General features: G+C 47.2%; 1 protein-coding gene across 5 annotated transcripts in view; it reads right to left on the bottom strand.

Moving 5' to 3' along the window:
- The window catches only part of VSIG10 (V-set and immunoglobulin domain containing 10), a 36,605-nt gene extending 18,977 nt beyond the window's left edge, over positions 1-17,628 (bottom strand). Inside the window, exons 1-3 of one of the 5 annotated variants that reach the window (XM_077875844.1) lie at positions 17,402-17,628; positions 10,158-10,439; positions 261-563 (exon numbers count right to left, since the gene is read on the bottom strand). In XM_077875844.1, coding sequence (XP_077731970.1) covers positions 261-563; positions 10,158-10,439; positions 17,402-17,432 — 616 coding nt within the window. In that variant the 5' untranslated portion in view covers positions 17,433-17,628. Of the gene's footprint in view, positions 1-260; positions 564-10,157; positions 10,440-16,718; positions 17,044-17,401 lie in introns of those variants that run through there. The other 4 variants (XM_077875846.1, XM_077875842.1, XM_077875843.1 and 1 more) reach the window with 4 other exon arrangements.
- Positions 17,629-18,577: the final 949 nt, after the last annotated feature.

Genomic DNA, 18,577 nt, shown 5'->3' on the forward strand with positions numbered 1-18,577 from the left:
GCATGAGACTTGGCACTAACTTCTCTCTGTGGCTCACAGGGACTCTCCTGTATCCTTACTTAGCAGCTAGTTTCTAGAAGCGACTCCCTCTCTGACACACAGCCCTGGGTGTGTACATGTGCTGAGGGAGCCACAGAAACACGTTAGGACCCGTGCAGCAGGCATGCCTTTATAGACAGAAGGAAGAGGCACAAACATGCAGTTAGTTCATCAAGGGTCAAAGTGAGGACACATGGGAGAGGGGAGCGCTTCTTACGCACAGTAGACCAGCAGCTCGGTGGTCACCTTTCGCTGTCTCCTGCTACGCATGTTCGTGGCCAAACAAGTGTAGTTCCCTTGGAGGTTCTGTGACATCAGCAGCAGAGAGAAGCAGCTGGCAGTCAGATTGTTTCCAAAGGTCTCGGTGCTGGAATCTGGGGCCTGGAACTGCCATTCAACCATCGGTGGAGGCCGAGAGCTACTGTTACAGCTGAAGTCTACCTGGGAGCCCTTCGCTGCATAGAGGGTGCCATTGGGGAGTGCACCAGTGCTGGAGATATTGACTTCAACCTCATAGGGGCCTCCTGGGAATGACAAGGGGAATGGGGAAAGTATTAATTACTTAAGAGTGAACTTGAGCTCCTTACCAGATCTAGGAGACACAGAAATCATCAGTGAGGATGACGATATCTACCAAATACTCACTATATGACAAATGCTCTGCTAAATGCCATTATGCATTCTAATCCTGAGATAAATGTAGATTTATTGGGGCTCAATCCTTATAGAAAAGGGAAAAATGCAAATCATACCTTTTCAGAAACACTGGTGAATGGATGGGCTACCTGTGCATTAACAGAGTTAACATAGCAGGCCTGAGTCAGCTTTCCTTCAAAAGGCCTACTTGCGTGGCTGGGCTTGGCTGGCAACCACAACCTGATGTCAGGAGGGTTTCTGTCATTCACCCCAACTGACGAGAGTGAGGCTCACTGGGCCTGAACCATTTGTACAAACTGTGGTTATGCTGAACACCTGCCTCCCCTCTGGGAATCTGTAATTTTGGTGTGTCCTAGGCAGAGGGTAACTATGTGACTAGCCCCCAAGGCAAATCCAGGGTGCTGGGTGTCTAAGGGGCTTCCCAGGCAGATAACATTTCACACGTGTTGCCATAACTTGCTCCCAGAGGAATTAAGCATGTCCCATGTGACACCCCTGGGAAAGGACTCTTAGAGGCTTGCTCCTGGTTTTCCTTGGACTTAAATCCATGTGCTTTTTCCCTTTACTGATTTTGTTTTGTAGCCTTTCACTATAATAAATTACATGCTGAGTCCTATAGGTTCCCCTAGAGAATCACTGAGCCTGGGGGTGGGCTTGAGGACTCCTAGCACAATTTCACTCTGAAAGACAAAAACACTGGCTCCAGGCCGAACTATGGACTCCACTCACTAGTTGTGTGACCTTGGGCAGATTACTTAACCTCTCTGAGCCTCCATTTCCACATCTGTAAAATGGGAGCAATGCTAGAACCCACTGCAGGGGGTTCAGTGAGTACAGTAGAGCACTCAGAACAATGCCAGTCATGTTGGAAGCACTGGGTAAGTGCTGGGTCTTCTCTGGATCCCCCTAACATTTCTGAACTTCTTTCTCATCCCCAGAAATGCTCTCCAATGGCTGGTACCCAGCGTACCCTGATGCATCTCTTTTGATCAAAGGAATATAACACCTATTTGGACTAAAGCCTTTGAATGTGTTACCTCTCTCAAGACTACCCCTTTTATTTTTTTTTAAAGATTTTATTTATTTGAGAGAGAGAGAGCACGCATGAACAGGGGAGGAGGGGCAGAGGAAGAAGGAGAAGGAGGCTCCCTACTGAGCAGGGAACTCAATGCAGAGGCTCAATCCTAACCAACTGAGCCACCCAGGTGCTCCAAGACTTCCCTCTTTTAAAAAGAAGAATCCGGGGGATCCCTGGGTGGCTCAGTGGTTTGGCACCTGCCTTTGGCCCAGGACGTGATCCTAGAGCCCCGGGGTCGAGTCCCGCATCGGGCTCCCTGCATGGACCTGTGTCTCTGCCTCTCTCTCTCTCTCTGTGTTTCTCATAAATAAATAAAATCTTAATAAAAAGAGAGAGAGAAGAAGAAGAAGAAGAAAAGAAGAAGAAGAAGAAGAAGAAGAAGAAGAAGAAGAAGAAGAAGAAGAAGAAGAAGAAAGAAGAATCCAGAGGGTGCCTGCATGGCTCAGTCAGTTAAGCCTCTGCTTTTGGCTCAGGTTATGATCTCAGAGTCCTGGGACTGGGCCCCATGTGGGGCTCCTTGCTCAGCAAGGAGTCTGCTTCTCCCTCTCCCTCTGCCTGCTGCCCCCCCTCCCCCAGCTTGTGCTCTCTGTCAAGTAAATAAATAAAATCTTTAAGTAAAAAAAAATGACTCTAGGAAGGGCAATGCTTGAACAAAGGAATACATCTATGACTATAGAATTTGAACAGAAATACAGTAGTGAGAAAAATTATTCCGGGGAGGCAAAGGCTCTCCCAGAGCCCCTCAAAGTACAGCATCTACTTCACCTATGCCTGAGGCCATCATATAACTATAGAAATGGTAGGTTTCCCAGGACAATATTCTTAACAGTATGCTTCTCAGGTCGGAGCTGGCTCCTAATGGTTGTCTAGACCTCCTGGAATCCTGTCACCTCACATAGAGGGTCTGTGGATAAAATTATGCCATTAGTTTGGGAGGCACCATTTACTGTTGCTGGCTAGTTGGTTAGGTATGCAGACCAACAGGTAGCAGGGCGTTGGCAGTTGGCAGGCACCCAATGAAGCAGAGGGTATCTCTATAGTACTAACAGCCAAAGCCTCAGGTGGCAAAGTAGTACGTTAGATTAGACAGCCTAGGTCTTCTGAATTGTGGTCTGGAGGGCCACAGTGACCTGGCATGGACAGTGTGGAGCCCCAGAAACTGGCAGGGAGGGACTTTTGACCACCACAATTCTCAGCAAGAAACAGCACTGGATACAGGGCATGGATGAGAAAGACCAGGTGGAAGGATTAGAAAAATAAATCAAATGAGAGAACTTGAAAGGCCTCTTGAATTAAGTGTTCAGAGGTTACAGCTCATCTATAAACCCCTTGGGTTGAGTCTGCTTTCTTAATTAAAGCTGACACCAATTTCTTGATTCCCTGGGCCTCCTCCCCTGCTCTAACTTTACTACAAAGAAGGAGGTACCCATTTCCTTCCTTTCCATGGCTCTCTCCACCCATGTGATATTTATTCCCAAACAGAAACTCAGCAGCCCAGTTTTGCTTCCAGAGTAATGGTGGCAATCACTCAGACAGATAGATGGGAGAGGAGACAAGAGTAAGACACAAATTAATAAAAATATAGAGTAGTTACAAAGGTTTGATGTCTTACTGAGGCCTTGTTTATTACAGTTTGAGTTCTCAGCTTTTTCTTGGATTGATGCCTTAGCCTAGTGGTCATGCACTTGTACTCTGAATTCATAGGCCTGGGTGTAAATCCTATTGCCACTTATAGACAAACAACCTTGGGCAAGTGCCCATCACTCTCATTCTCTCTCATCTTTCCTATGAAATGAAAAGAACAGAAATACAGGAGACTGAGTGGCTCAGCTAAGGGTCTGCCTTCGGCTCAGGTCATGATCTCAGCATCCTGGGATCGATCCCCACATAAGACTCCTTGCTCTGTGGGGAGTCTGCTTCTCCCTCTCCGTCTTCCCCTGCTCATGTACTCTCTCAAATAAATAAAATCTTGGAAAAAAAACCCAACAAAACAAAATGAAATAACACCTATCACTGGGGGTACTGAAGGACCCAATGAGAAAATATAAGCAGAACACTTGGCCTAGTGTTTGACATGTGGTCAATGTTTTAAAAATCTGATCTGGTATTATCAGTAATATACTTGTAGATTGACTCAGTAGGCATCAGCAAATGGTGGCCCACCATCTGTTTTTTTTCATCATTAAGTGAAATGTTATCCCCCACAAAAAGGAATTCCATTTTTCTCACTATACTACACTACAAAGAAAGCATTTATGATTATGATTATACTCTGAATTTTTGTCAACAAAAAAATGTGGAAATGTGTTTTTGCTCTTGTTAAGTTTTTATACAACATCCTTGACTTTACAAGTTGGGCCATAATATCTAAAATATTTATCATCTGGCCCTCTACAGAAAAAGTTTGATTCCTGGTCTAGAATGATCTACCACTGCCACTGCCCTTCCTCGTCTCTGCAGATATTCTTGACAAAGGAACTCACTTCTTTCCTTCCCCTCCAAAACCATAGTTTGGCCTGTCAAGAGTCTCAAAGCATTGACTTAGAACTCCATAAAATGGAAGATTCTCACCACAGTGTGTTGGGTTCTCTGCCAACAGGAAGAGCTGTTGTCAGGCATTTGTTCTTCATACTAGCATTTTGATTTGAAAAATGACCTAAGAATATATCAGGTAGTTTCTGCTAATCAGTGGGCATACCTGTAGTTCTAGAGTGGGATGAGATCCTTGGGGAAACTCACAGAGACTGTTTTGATATTACCTTTAGGGACAAACATAGAGATACATGCAACAACCCCATTGCCTCCGGATTTCCTGAGTGACTATTGATCTGTACAAAAAGCTGGACCACAGAGGTCTTCAGCTTCTTATAAACACCCATCTCTGTTTCAGATCAGCTTGGCAAGACTCAATCTCCAGACAACGTCCTCCATTTTCTGAAGGGGACCAACAATCTTTCTTCAGTGCACCCAACACACTCTGTCCCTAGGACCTTATGTTGTGATGAGGCACAGCATCACCATCAGCATCATAGATCAAATAGATAAACACAATTAGGGGCACCTGGGTGGCTCAGTTGGTTAGGCATCTGCCTTCAGCTCAGATTGTGATCCCAGGGTCCTGGGATCAAGCCCTGCATCAGGTTCCCTGCTCAGTGGGGAGCCTGCTTCTCCCTCTCCCTCTGCCTGTGGCTCCCTCTGCTTGTGTTCGCGTGCTCTCTCTGTCAAATAAATAAATAAAGTCTTAAAAAAAAAAAGATGAACACAAATAGGAAACATGGGACTTTCTTTAGGCCCCTTTTCTGGCCTTTCCTGATGTGAAAGGTACATCACTTGCTAAATGGGAGCATTCCCCATTCCCCAAACCCCAGCTGACTCCAAAGAGATTCTTGGAGGTTGACACAAACCAGCTTCATCACAGTCCATATGCCATCCAGTTCAAATGCCCCCCTTAATAGTTGCTTGGTCTAAGAAAAACAGACACAGGGAGAGTCTGTCATCATGCACACGAGGTCTGACTGTGGGCTTTCACGGGTTCATCTGATCACTCAGCTCCCCAATGCACGAGGCTGATATCTTTAAAGAACAAAGTCTAGTGGAATGCGTTAAGGTCACACCTTGCCGATCCCTCCAGCCTTCCTACAAGTAAACACACAGCAGGTCTAACCTCATGCCCACTCCAATTTGGAGGCAGAAGAGAATGGGTAAGTCAATGAAATAAATAGCCTTGGCAGCCCTGAACTGCTCTGGTCTAAAGGATTTCTGTATTCTCAGGAGCACCAGTCCCAATCTAGAGGGCAAGACTCCTCAACTGCACCATTAAGTCAACAAGTAATAGTACAGTCTTTTGTCCTGAGACAAATAACAAAATCAGTTTGCAGTACCCATTCCAGGAATATTAAATCATCCCAGCCTACAGAAAACCTGATGCCCTGGAAGGCAGAGCCACCAAATGCCCCCTGATCAATAGGCAGAGATCCAAATGGTAAGAAGGGAGAAGCTACTGGCCCTTATACAGCCAGCTTTGTGTCTCTACAGCACCTCTGTCCACTTACACACTCAGAGTTACTTACAGATAATAATTTGTCACATCTCAGAATTTTTTCCCCTTGCTTCCAAGGCCACATTAGAATGTTTCCAAACTTTTCTCCCTATGAGACTAAGTTATCAAACACGTCAGTGAAAAGACAGGAAAAGCAAGATCTGGACACACAGAATCCCTGACCCACAGGAGGTACTGTTCAAAAGGCTTGGATGTTAACTGATTGCTGGGAACCTGAGATGCATTTTTCCCACAGGAACCCCATCACCTGCTTAACCAGTTGGTCGAGGTAACATGAACCAAGTGCATACCATGTGCCCAGCTCTGAGCATGTTAATCTCGTGAATGCACACAGAATGCACACAGTGAATCTGTTCCTGGGTTCTACTGCTACCCCTGATTCATGGACGATAAAACTGAAGTGAGAGTAGTTCAAGGGACTTCCTCAATGTCACAAGGACAACAGCCAGCAGCATTTGGATTTGAACTCAGGCAGCTGGTCCTCAGTGTATGCTCTTAGCTACTCAGCAGTATTGTGGCCTTCCCCTCCCAGAAATAGTGGTTGGATCAGACCTAATCCATATTCCAAAATCTTCTGCACAAAATGAAAGCAGAGTCTGATCTGTGATGTCAAGGCCTCCCCTTCAGCCACTGTCTGAGAAGGAGCAGCAAGGGGCTCCCTGATGCCCAGGGGTGTCTGTGCTTGCCAGAGTTTGTCCTAGAATGGGAACAAGATCTGAGATTCTGGAGGGCTCTGGTACATGTGAAAACAGAGGACATCTGTGCTACGGAGTGAATGCTTGTATCCCCTCCAAAATTCATGCTGAAACCTAATCATGAATATGATAGTATTTGGAGGTGGGGCGGCCTTTGATGAGGTCATGAGAGTAGAGTAGAGTCCTCATGAATGGCACTGGTGCCCATCTAAGGAGAGACCCCAGGACTTGGTTCCTCTCTCTGCCCTCCACCGAGTAAGGACACAATGAGAAGATTTATCTACAAACCAGGAAGCGAGCCTCCCCAGACACTGGATCTGCCAGTACCTTGATCTTAGACTTCCCAGCCTCCAGAACTGCCAGAAGTGTTTGTTGTTGAAACTACCCAGCCTATGTTACTTTTGTTACAGCAGCCCAAACTAAGACAGTCAGCGTCTTGTTTTCACAAACAAGCCCACACCAGTCGGGGACACCGTATGTTTCCAAATGAAGAAGCTTCCATTATGTGAATCAAATCATAATAACTCAGGAGCCCCAAGAGCCATTTAAGTTTAGTGATTCTTTTAAGAATCTTTTAAGTTTCTTTTAAGATTCTTTTAAGTTTATGTTCATCATAAAGAGGCCTTGCATTTATCTCCCTCCAGGGCAATAATGAAATTAATCTACCCTCCAATAAACTTAGCCAATGATTAATCAATGTCTGATAAAGTCATCATAAACTGAAGAGAATGATGAATTAATTTTTTTTTTAATTTATTCATGATAGACAGAGAGAGAGAGAGGCAGAGACACAGCCAGAGGGAGAAGCAGGCTCCATGCCGGGAGCCCAACATGGGACTCGATCCCGGGACTCCAGGATCACGCCTTGGGCCAAAGGCAGGCGCCAAACCGCTGAGCCACCCAGGGATCCCCAAGAATGATGATTTAAAAAAAAAAAAGGCAACAAGTTGTAATGCTATCTTACTCTGTGGTCAAAAGAGCAAGCATTTATTGAGGAGACGGACATAAGGAATTATTAATGACTGGCATTGGAGTAAGCTGTATGGGCTCATAGTGAGAACTAGACAGAGTTGGGCCAAGATGGCTGACATTTTTAATGCACCCACATTCATTCTTGGCAATTCAGTAATTCAACTGTGGCCTTTCCAAACACAAAAACACTGCACTCCCAAATTCTATAAGCCTTACAGGTTGGCAGAAACCTTAGAGACCATCCAAAAACCTACAAGTGTCCTTGAAACTTGCTTTTCTTCATCCTCCACGTCTAATCCGCCAGCAGGTCTTACTGGTCTACCTCCAAAATCATTTCTGAAGCTGTGCCTTTTCACCAAGGCCATTGCTACTACCCTGGTTCTGGCCACCAACATCTTGTGGCTCCAATTGGCCTACCTATTTTTAACAGTCCTTGAGATTACACACATACGTTCTGTGTGTGTAACTGAAATAATGCCACACATGCTTAAAGCTCCAGGAGTTTCCTCTGGCACCCACAACAACAACAAGCTCAATTCCTTGCCAGGTACATTCATTTCTTGAGGTTGCCTTTACAAAGTCCATCATTCGTATGATGGAAACCTCTTCACTTTACAAATGAAGTGGCTTAAAACAACAGAAATGGATTCTCTCACAATTTTGGAGGCCAGAAGTCTGAAACCAACACATCAGGAGGGCAGGGGAGAATCCTTCCTTACTTCTTCCCTAGCTTCTGGGGGTGGCCATCAGTCCCTGGCATTCCTTGGCTTCTAGCTGCACCCCTCCACTTTCTGCTTCTGTTGTTATACAATATTCTCATTGTGTGTCTCTGTGTATACATGCATTTTCCTCTTCTTAGGAGGATGCCAGTCAGTTTGAATTAGGGCCCACCCTGATAACCTTATCTGAACTTGAATGCATCTGCAAAGACCTGATTTCCTAATAAAGTCACATTCACAAATACCAGGAGTCAGGACTTCAATATTTTGGGGGGATATATTTCAACCCATAACACAAGTCCCACCCTCTCACCCACTGACCTCCCACCACATCAGCCTTCTCCCCACCTGTACACACGCCACACCCAACTCATCTTGCACTGGATCTAGTTCTCCCTGGACTACTCTTACCTTTGCATAACTGGCTCCTACTCATCGTTCAGCTCTGTTGTTACTTCCTCCCAAAGGTTCTCTCTGCCCTCCCTACTTTAAAGTGTTTCAGAGAATCACCCCACCTCCATTCTCTGCATAGCACTCATCACTCTGATAGTGCCTGATGCATTCATGTACTTCCTTACTGTCTGTCTTCTACCACTAGGATGCCATCCCCATGCAGGCAGAGGCCTTGTCTGTCCTATTTGCTCCTGGGGCCCAGTGCCTTGAATAAGTGCCTGGCACCAGGCTTTCAATGGATAGATGTTGAATAAAAAAATAAGTAAATTATTTTACAGATGAGGAAACTAGGGAGCAGTAGGGATCACATGTATATTTCTACCAAATTACACACTCTGGATCTAGAACACTGTTATCTTTTTAAGCCAGTAAACAGCATGCTTTCTTTGTAAAGGGCTGTAGAGTAAAAATTTTAGGCTTTGCAAGCCATATGATCTGCATCACTGCCACTCAACTCTGCTGTGGTGGCACCAAATGCAGTCAGAGGTTAAGATGTAAATGGATAAGTGTGGCTGTGTCTCAATAAAGACTTCTTCACGGGCACTGGAATTTCATATCATTTTTACATGTCACAAATATCATTCATCTTTAGGGGTTTTTGCAACCATTTAAAAATGTAAAAAACAGGGATCCCTGGGTGGCACAGCGGTTTGGCGCCTGCCTTTGGCCCAGGGCGTGATCCTGGAGACCCGGGATCGAATCTCACATCGGGCTCCCGGTGCATGGAGCCTGCTTCTCCCTCTGCCTATGTCTCTGCCTCTCCTCTCTCTCCCTCTCTCTCTCTCTCTATCATAAATAGTGACTATCATAAATAAGTAAAAATCAAAAAAAAATTTTAATATGTAAAAAACATTCATAGCCTGCAGGACAGATATGGCCCACAGATACGGCTATAGTTTGCCAACCCCTATTCTAAATTCATATGTGTATATCAACAGGTAAGATACTGTTTTAAGGAAGTGCAGCATGTAATCTAAGAATAGCTCATGCCAAGTAAGCCCTGTAGTGAGCATTGTAGCATAAGAGCACTGTATCTACCGAGGTCTGTGATATATTATCCCCAATTAACAAATAAGGAAAATTAATGCTCAGAGATATTAAGCAACTTACTTGAGGTGACACAGCCTAAGTGTTGGAACTCAGGCAGTCTGACCCCATCGTGTTATATACTCTGACTCAGGTGCATAATAAAATGGTATTCACAGCAAGGTTGATGCTAACAAGCTGTAAGTAGTCGCTAACTAATATGCCAGGAGCCATTAGCAGCTCCTTATCTACATAAACCAGAATCTAGTCTTCACAGCCATCCTAGAACCCAAGAATTCTTTTCATCCCCATATCACAGATGAGAAAATCCAGGTGTGAGAGGCCACTGGGCTTGCAGAACCCAGGATGAAAGCCAGCCCTGACTCCCAAAGCCCTCCTCCCGCCCAAGGCTCCGAGTGTCTGGCCAGCCAGCCTCAGTGCCCTGCCACTGCACTTACGGGCCATCTGTAGCCACACTCGGAACCACCGAGTCTCGTTCAGGACCTCCCGACAGGTGTAGTTCCCCTCATCCTGAGGCCTGAGCACCTTGATGTGCAGCGAGCTGGCATTTGCCAGAGAGAAGCGTGGCTCAGCTGGTGGGATGCTAGAATTGGAAGACAGGAGGAAGACAGGCTCCGAGTCATTCCGGTACCAGGTTACTGGGCCCCTTGGTCCCGAGACGTTGCCACAGCGCAGAGTAATGTTCTCATGAACCTCTCCGATGACCAGAGCCTCAAACCCTGTATGAGGAAAGGTCAGGCTGTTACTACATTTCTTCATTTCTGAGCACCCTCCCTTGTGCACAGTCCCTCTACTTTAGGATTAAAAAAAAAACAAAAAAAAACAAAAAGCAGGTGTGTGTTTTTAAGAGGCACCCTGTGAGGATTATTGGCCAGTGCTGATGTCGATGAATCTGCAGTAAATGGCAATCGCAGAAACAGCCCCAAGTATCCCCCTCCCCCACTATCCATGTCCTTCACTGCATGACTGCTCTCCCATCCTGTCCTGACTCCCAGTGGGGTCACGTGGCTTGCTCTGGCCAGTGAGATGTTAGCAAATGTGATGCACGCAGAGGCTGAAGAAGCACTCATGTAACTGGGCTTGTACACTCTCACCTCCTGCCATCACCTGGAGAAGGACACGCCCAAGTTAGGTCTCAGGAGGAGGATGAAAGCTACAGATATGGACCCCAGGTGTCTCAATCATCTGAGCTGAGGCCATTCCAGATTCGTCCTCAGTTACAGAATGGACACAGTGCCATGTGCGGGTACCCAGACAAGATCAGCAGAGCTGACTCCAACCTCTGAGCAATAAGCACTTCTGGTCATTTTGTGATTGGTCTGCAGCACTACCGTGGCAATAAATAATCGATATGGAACCCAAGTGGTTTTGTTTGCCTGGAAATCCAGAAGGGATGGAAGGAAGAGGGCCTGGGCTCTGTTCCCACTTTCCTATTGCTGGCTCTCGCCACCTCTCAGCCGCAAATGATCCTGGAAGTCAAAGCTCTCTTGCCACTCCACTTTTGGGCGTGCCCTGTGCTAGGCACCAGGGAAACAAGGATGGGCAAAAACAGAGAGAGACCTCTAGGATCTCATTGTCTAATGTGGAAAACAGACAATAAACTGGCAATTATAATACAGTGTGATTAATACCATGACAGGGCCTCAGAGAAGGGGCTCCTAAGTCCAGCTAGGGTGACTGCCAGGAAGGCTTCCTCCAGGAGGCCACACTGAGATCTGATGGACAAGTAGGAATTAGCCAGGTAGACAAGAAGACGGGGTTCCCAGGCAGAACAGCATGTTCAAAAGTCCAGATCAGCATTAACAGCAGCAGTAGCGCAATTAGAAATGCAAATTATCAGGTCCTATCCTGGAGCACTTAAATCACATAAATAACCTATCTAGGGGTGGAGTGGAAGTAGCGCTGCATTTTAACAAGCCCTCCAGGTGATTCTGATGCTCAGCCATGACTGACAGGTGCGAAGAGTGACTGATCTAGTACAGACTGCCACCAGGTAACAAGACACAAATGCAGCCCGTTTTCTGAGAAGTGTTGAAACTTTCCGGCCCCTTTTCCATAATCAATGCCCAAATACAAAAAGGCCACAAGCCTGGAAGACCCTGTGAGGAGTCTTCCACTCATGCTGTCACAGTCAGTAGATGAGAAAAGTGTGATGCCAAGAAGGAAAGCAGGCTAAATCCAAATCCTCCAGTGAAAAGGTAGCAAAGTTGGACCAGAAACTAGACTTCTTGCTATCTTCCAGAATGTTCTCTTTCTACCACAAGAGAAATTTTCCTTTTTTATTTTTTTTTTAAGATTTTATTTATTTATTCATGAGAGACACAGAGAGAGGCAGAAACATAGGCAGAGGGAGAAGCAGGCTCCCTGTGGGGAGCCCAATGTGGGACTTGATCCCAGGACTCCAGGATCATGACCCAAGCCTAAGGCAGACGCTCAACCACTGAACCACCCAGGTGTCCCTGAAGTTTTCAAAGTATGTGAATACACTGGGGTTTGCAAAAGGTAGTATTTCATTACAAAATAAATTGCCTTCAACAACAGTAGAGGGACAAATGGGCATCCATGTACAAAAGAATGAGGGTGGACCCCTTACCTCACATCATATATAAAAATTAACTCAAAATGGACCATAGACCTAAATGTAAGAGCTAAAACTATAAATACTTAGAAAAAAAAAGAATAAATCACTCTGAGTTAAACAATGGTTTCTCAGGATACTAAAAGCACAAGTGTCAAAAGAAAAATGGGTATGTTGGACTTTGTCAAAATAAAAACTTTTTTTTTTTTCATGTTGTCCTGGCATTTGGGGGTGGTGTGGCTAAGGCGGGAAGAGAGTTGGAATGTCCTGTGGCTCCAGGCTGCCTTCCAATCTTTCAAATGGAGCCCCTTCTAACCAGACAAAAGGCCAAAGACAGATCACTGTTACTCTTTCCTTTATGACAGGTAAAGGACACCATGAAGAAAGTGACAAGACAATCCACAGACTGTGAGAAAAATGTTTGCAAGCCACCTGATGATAAGTTTGTATTCAGAGAATATAAAAAACTCTCACAACTCAACAATAAAAAAATAAATACCATTTAAAAATGGGCAAAGGATCTGAATAGAGTTTCTTCAGAAAGACATACAAAAGGCCAATAAGCGCAGGAGGAGATGTTCATCATTAGTCACTAGGGCAATGCAAATCAAACCCACAATAAGACACCTATCGCTTCACATCCACTAGAATGGCTATAATCAAAGACTAATTTATTATTAGTAAATACTACCAAAGATTCGGAGAAACTGGAATCCTTATGCATCCTTGGATCTGCAAATGGTGCAGCTACTTTGGAAAAGAGCGGGTTGTTTCCTCCCAAGGTTAAAGTTACGGTATGGCTCAGCAATTCTACTCTGAGGCGTAGTGTAGATCCAGGAGAAATGAAAACCTATGTCTACAGACTTCACATGCACATGCTTCACAGCAGAACTATTCACAATTGCAAAAGATGGAAACAACCCAAATGCCCACCAGCTGATCAATGGATAAATGAAATGTGGTATATCCATATCCGTGGAATATTATTTGGCCATCAAAAGGAATGAAGTGCATACTATAGCAAGATGAATCCTGGCATTACAGTCAGTGAAAGAAGGCACTCCAAAGGGACTACATCCTGTGTGATTCCATTTATATGAAATGTCCAAACAGGCAAATCTATGGAGATAGAACCTAGATTAGCAGTTGTTTAGAGTGGGGGGAGGGGGGCTTATCTGCAGGGAAGGAGGTAATGAGGGGTGACTGCTAATAGTTAAGCATATAGCTTTTTCTATTTTTTGGAGTAATGAAAACATTCTGGACTCAGTGGTGATGGTGCACAATCTTGTGAATATACTAAAACCCACTGAATTATATACTTTAAAAGAGTGAATTTTATGGTACGTAAATTATATCTCAGTAAAGCAGTAAAAAAATAAATAAATAAACTGCCACCTGCCTCTGAAAATTCTTCCCTGTTATAAAAGAAAGAGTAACAGTGATCTGTCTTTGGCCTTTTGTCTGGTTAGAAGGGGCTCCATTTGAAAGATTAGAAGGCAGCCTGGAGCCAGTGGACTTTCCAACTCTCTCACATCTTAACCACACCACTCCCAAATGCCAGGACAACATGGAAAGAAAAAAAAAAACCCTCTAAGCAACTCACTGGAAGGCAGAGAATGTCTTCTAATGCTAGAGATTCCAACCCAGCAAGAAAGGCTTCTGAATAATTACTTTGAAAAGCAGGTGAGAGGGGCACCTGGGTGGCTCAGTGGTTGAACATCTGCCTTCGGCTTGGGTCATGATCCCGGAGTCCTGGGATCAAGTCCCGTATGGGGCTTCCTGGAGGGAGCCTGCCTCTTCCTCCACCTGTGTTTCTGCCTCTCTCTGTGTCCTCTCATGAATAAATAAAATCTTTAAAAAAAAAAAAAGAAAAGAAAAGAAAAGAAAAGCAGGTGAGAAATTATTCTTGAACAATTAGGCCTGAGAACCCAAGCTATCGGTGGCAATGCCCACAGAGGAGAGATGAACTGCAGTATATTACAGATGCGGCATGTGTTCATGAGACCTACAGACCTGCTCCTTCCCAGCAATTTGGTGAAGGAATAAAGAATGAATTTGGAAAAGCCCTTGGCAAAAGTCGAGTCCTAGAACTTGAGGAGTTGTCTCCTCCTGCAAGGAGAGTGACACAATCACAAAAGAAACCATTTAAGGCATTTCACTCCTCCTGGCTCTGCTCACTCCATTCTTTTTAGCCATTGAAGCTGAAGGTGACCTTGGAGGTCATTTATTCCTGAGATGTGGCAGTCCCGAGGGCTGGGCTCAAGATGAGGCAGGCTGAGCCCCCTCTCAGTTAATGATAGACACGCGGGGCGGTCCTTGAGGGTGCACTGGTTCCATGCCCCTTCATTTTACAGATGAGAAAACAGGTTCAGAAAGCTTAAGGGATTTCCAAAAGGGCCCACACAAGTCTGGGAGAGCTGGGACTGACACTGAGGTCTTCAATCCTTCGGGTCACAGGGCTTTATTCTGTTCTTCCGATCAGACAGGATGAGACAATAAGACATCATAGCAGTCTGTGTTCCTAGAAGTTGTCTACATGGTATCCGGAGGGTCCAGGGATGCCTCCGCACCCCCACACCACCTTAAATTCAGAATACGGACCTAAGGAGGGAGCAATATAAACAACCATTTCCCAGTGCTGCCCTCATGTTATCATTTACAGAGTTGAGATTGTACCCACTTTTCTCCTACCAACTTTTCCCCAAGAATGACAAAAGATTTACAATCTGAGGTGACAGTGCAGGCATGAAAATTGTCTGGAGCGAGGTTGACAATCATCCCCCCCAGGATAACTCTCAATTTGAAAAACAAACAACAAAAATTCACCGGTTGAAGGAAGCCCACGAAGGTGAACTTGGCCTCGGTGTGAAAAGCAGCTGGGCAGTAGAGGAAGAGTCCCTGCGTGTGCACTGCCACCAGACTAAAGCTGGTTCATTCCAGAATGATGATTTCAACCCAGGGTTCTGATGTCCCAAGGCCCCTGATGTTCACAGCTCAGTAAACACTGCAGACAGCACGGAGAAGGGAATCACCTTTAATTTCCAGAGATCCAATTGGAGACTCTCTGTCCTCCTCTCCAGGAAGCTCTGGGTGACCACAAGTCAAATGCCTGCAGGGGGGCAGCAGGTAAGGTCCCTAACTGGAGAGGGTGGGGTAAGTACAACAGGACAGGTGGAGCACATTTGGGGTCCCGTGCCCAGGATAGAAGGGGTGACCACTGCTCAGGTCCAGCTGGAAAAGCCCTGTGCTGCCATGTCATCAGATTTTTCCAGATAAACTGGAAACCTAGACTATGGGAAATTGTACTACTTGTAAATGATTACTGAAAACAAAACAAAATAGAAGGCTATGAGAGCCTAAGGCTTAGGGACTTTTGGCACTTGCTGCTAGGAAGCTCAGGGGGGAATTCCTTCAGGAACGTATGAGAATCCATCAGCAGTGTGTGCGGGCGACGGCTAAACAGAAAATAACACTCCCAAGTATTCTTCCAAGTGAACTGCATCACTTCCTGGCCCCATCTCCTTTCCCTCTACCTGAGTCCTCCCTCTCACTGCTGTCACCCTGCCCTGCACACAAAAGGACGGCATTCGCTGGTGAATTAAATTCAAAAATGCTTGTTCAATATTTTTACATCCTATATATTTTTGTAAGCAACTCCGTAAACTTACTGTCACGAGAGAGAGCCTAGATGAAGCATTTAAGACCTTCTACCGGCAGTGTCAAGTGGAGGAGGTCATGTCAAGCGTAAGAGCAAGTTTTCTGAAAGTCTGAAATCACTTCAAAATAAAAAGGCTTTGGCTTTTTTGTTTGTTTAGGCGAAGGAGGAAGGCACGGTTTTGAATGTGCTAGTCTGCACAGGTCGGCTTGCAGGGGTGTGTAGGGAAATCCACAGGTTACCGGTGTAAGGCGAGTTCAACCGTGGGCAGAGGAAGGAGAGAAAAATAAAGGAGCCTCGAGTTTGAGCCCCAGCGCAGCAGGTAAAACCAGAACGCAAATTTAAATCCGACGCTAAAAGGGAGAAAAAAAAAAAAACAGCAACAAAACACCACGTTCCCCCCCTACACGTGCCTCTTCAATTTTCCCATCTTCAAATTCCCCAGGTCTCCCATCACCTCTCCGCAGCCCTCTGCAGCCTCGCCCGCTGCCCAATCCGAGAGCCCGGGGCTCTGTTGCCCTCCATCAGGCGCCCGCGGATATTCCTTCCTGCGCCGGGAGCCGAGCAGCGGCAGGAAACTCCAGACCCTCCCGGGGCGGCTGCGGGGCGGGGGCCGGGGCGGGGGTCGGGGCCGGGGCGGGGGCCGGGGCCGGGGCCGGGGCCGCGGCCACCGCCACCGCCACCGCCACCGCCGAGTCCCCGCTCTCCCCCGCCTGCCTCTGCCGGGCCACACTCCACTCCTCGCTCGGGATCGCGGCCCCTTACCTGCGGCGACCCAGCGGGCCAGCAGCACCCCGAGGCAGACGAGGACCCGCGGCGGGCACGCCCGGGCGCCCGCGGCCATCTCGCCCCAGGGCTCGGGCCGCCGGGGTACTGAGCGCGGCTCCCCGGCCCGCAGCAGCGCAGAGGAGCCCGCTCCCCTAGAGCCCACCAAGACGCAGGGCTGAGCCCGAGGTCCCGAGCTGCGAGCCGCGCGGGGCTCCCGGAGCGCCCGGCCCGGGGTGGGAGGGCGCACCCCGCCCTCCGCGCCCGCCACCCACTCCGCTCGCCGAAAACAACAGGAGCGGGACTCCCTCCCGCCTCCCATCCAGGCGGGAGCCCAACTTCCTCTACCTTGGCCGGGGAGGAGGGCTTTATGCAAAGGGCGCGCGCCCGGGCGCGCGGAGCCGAGGCCGGCCCGGCCGGGGGTGGGGCGCGGAGGCCGGTCCCTCGCCAAGCCCCCTCCGCCCGGGACGGCAGCCCGGAGTCGTGGACAGCCGGGCCCGGCAAAGCCGTGCAGCTGCCGCAGGACGGCCCCCCGGCCCCGGCCCCGGCCCCGGCCCCGGCCCGCCGGCCGCTTCCCCTCCCCGGCGCTCCCCCTGCCGCAGCCGGGGCGAGCTGCCGAGCTGCCGAATCCAGGGTCCCCCCGGCGTCCCCGCTTGGCTCTGCTGGGGCTCTCCTGTGCTTGCCTGTGCTCAGGACGGACGCCAGGGCCGCCATGGCAGTCTTCTACCCTTTGCAGGACTAAGGCAAGTCTGGAGCAGGAGAAAGATGATCCCTTAGACCTCCAGCCAAAAGCAGCCACGAGACTCCCGTTTTCCTGTGAATTAGCTGAGACCACACAGCAAGATGGAGAAGCCAGGGGTCAGCAGAACTTGGTTCTCGGGAGCTCTCTGCACCCCCGCCCCCAACCGAAACCCCATACAGTCTGATTCCCAGAGAGCTGAAATCCCTCTTCCCTGCCACATCCTCACCCCATCCTGTCCTAGGAAAAACAAGGTTACCATATCCTCAGGAAAAGCTGACACTTGAAACTGCCCTAGGTGGAACTTCCTTTAAAAAAAAAAAAAAATCGCAGTTAGTACAGTAACATATTAGGGGTGGACTCTAGGAGGTAGGTGTATTGGGTGTTTGCCTTCTTTCAGCTTTTCCATATGTTTGAAAATGTTCATCATAAAATCTTGGAGCAGGATCCCTGGGTGGCGCAGCGGTTTGGCGCCTGCCTTTGGCCCAGGGCGCGATCCTGGAGACCCGGGATAGGATCCCGGTGCATGGAGCCTGCTTCTCCCTCTGCCTATGTCTCTGCCTCTCTCTCTCTCTCTCTCTGTGACTATCATAAATCAATAAAAAATTAAAAAAAAAAATCTTGGAGCAAAACCCAAAAATTACTATTAAGAAACATCATCTGTTCTGTTGCCCACAGGCCCCTTATTGAAATACTTCTTCCATGATGAAATCCTCTTGAAACTAATAAAAAAAGTATGTTTTGCCTGATGAGCTGAGCCATAAAATTGCAGGGTTCTTCCCTTTACTGTCTTTTGCGAAAGGATTTAACTCTTCAGCCAGTTCCTGACAACTTTCCTACTTTCCCTTCACTTTCCTGTTTTCAGCTTTTACTTTGTGATGGAAGGTAAACTCCATCCCAGATGAGCTCTTCCTGTTTTTTCAGTGCCTGGCAGCTTATAACCCGCCCACTAAGTATTTGTTAAGTAAACAAAGGAGAGTTCACCAGTTTTGATACTGTAGCTTCTCGACAAGCTCCTTACCTCACATTCTTCATCCTGAAGTGCATAAGATAGAAGTCAAATCAATAACTGGCTGGTTTCCAGCAGAGGATCTAGAAACTTGTGACCCTGGTGGTACCT

Source organism: Canis aureus, chromosome 27 (genome assembly GCF_053574225.1).
Source record: "Canis aureus isolate CA01 chromosome 27, VMU_Caureus_v.1.0, whole genome shotgun sequence".
NCBI lineage: Eukaryota > Metazoa > Chordata > Mammalia > Carnivora > Canidae > Canis > Canis aureus.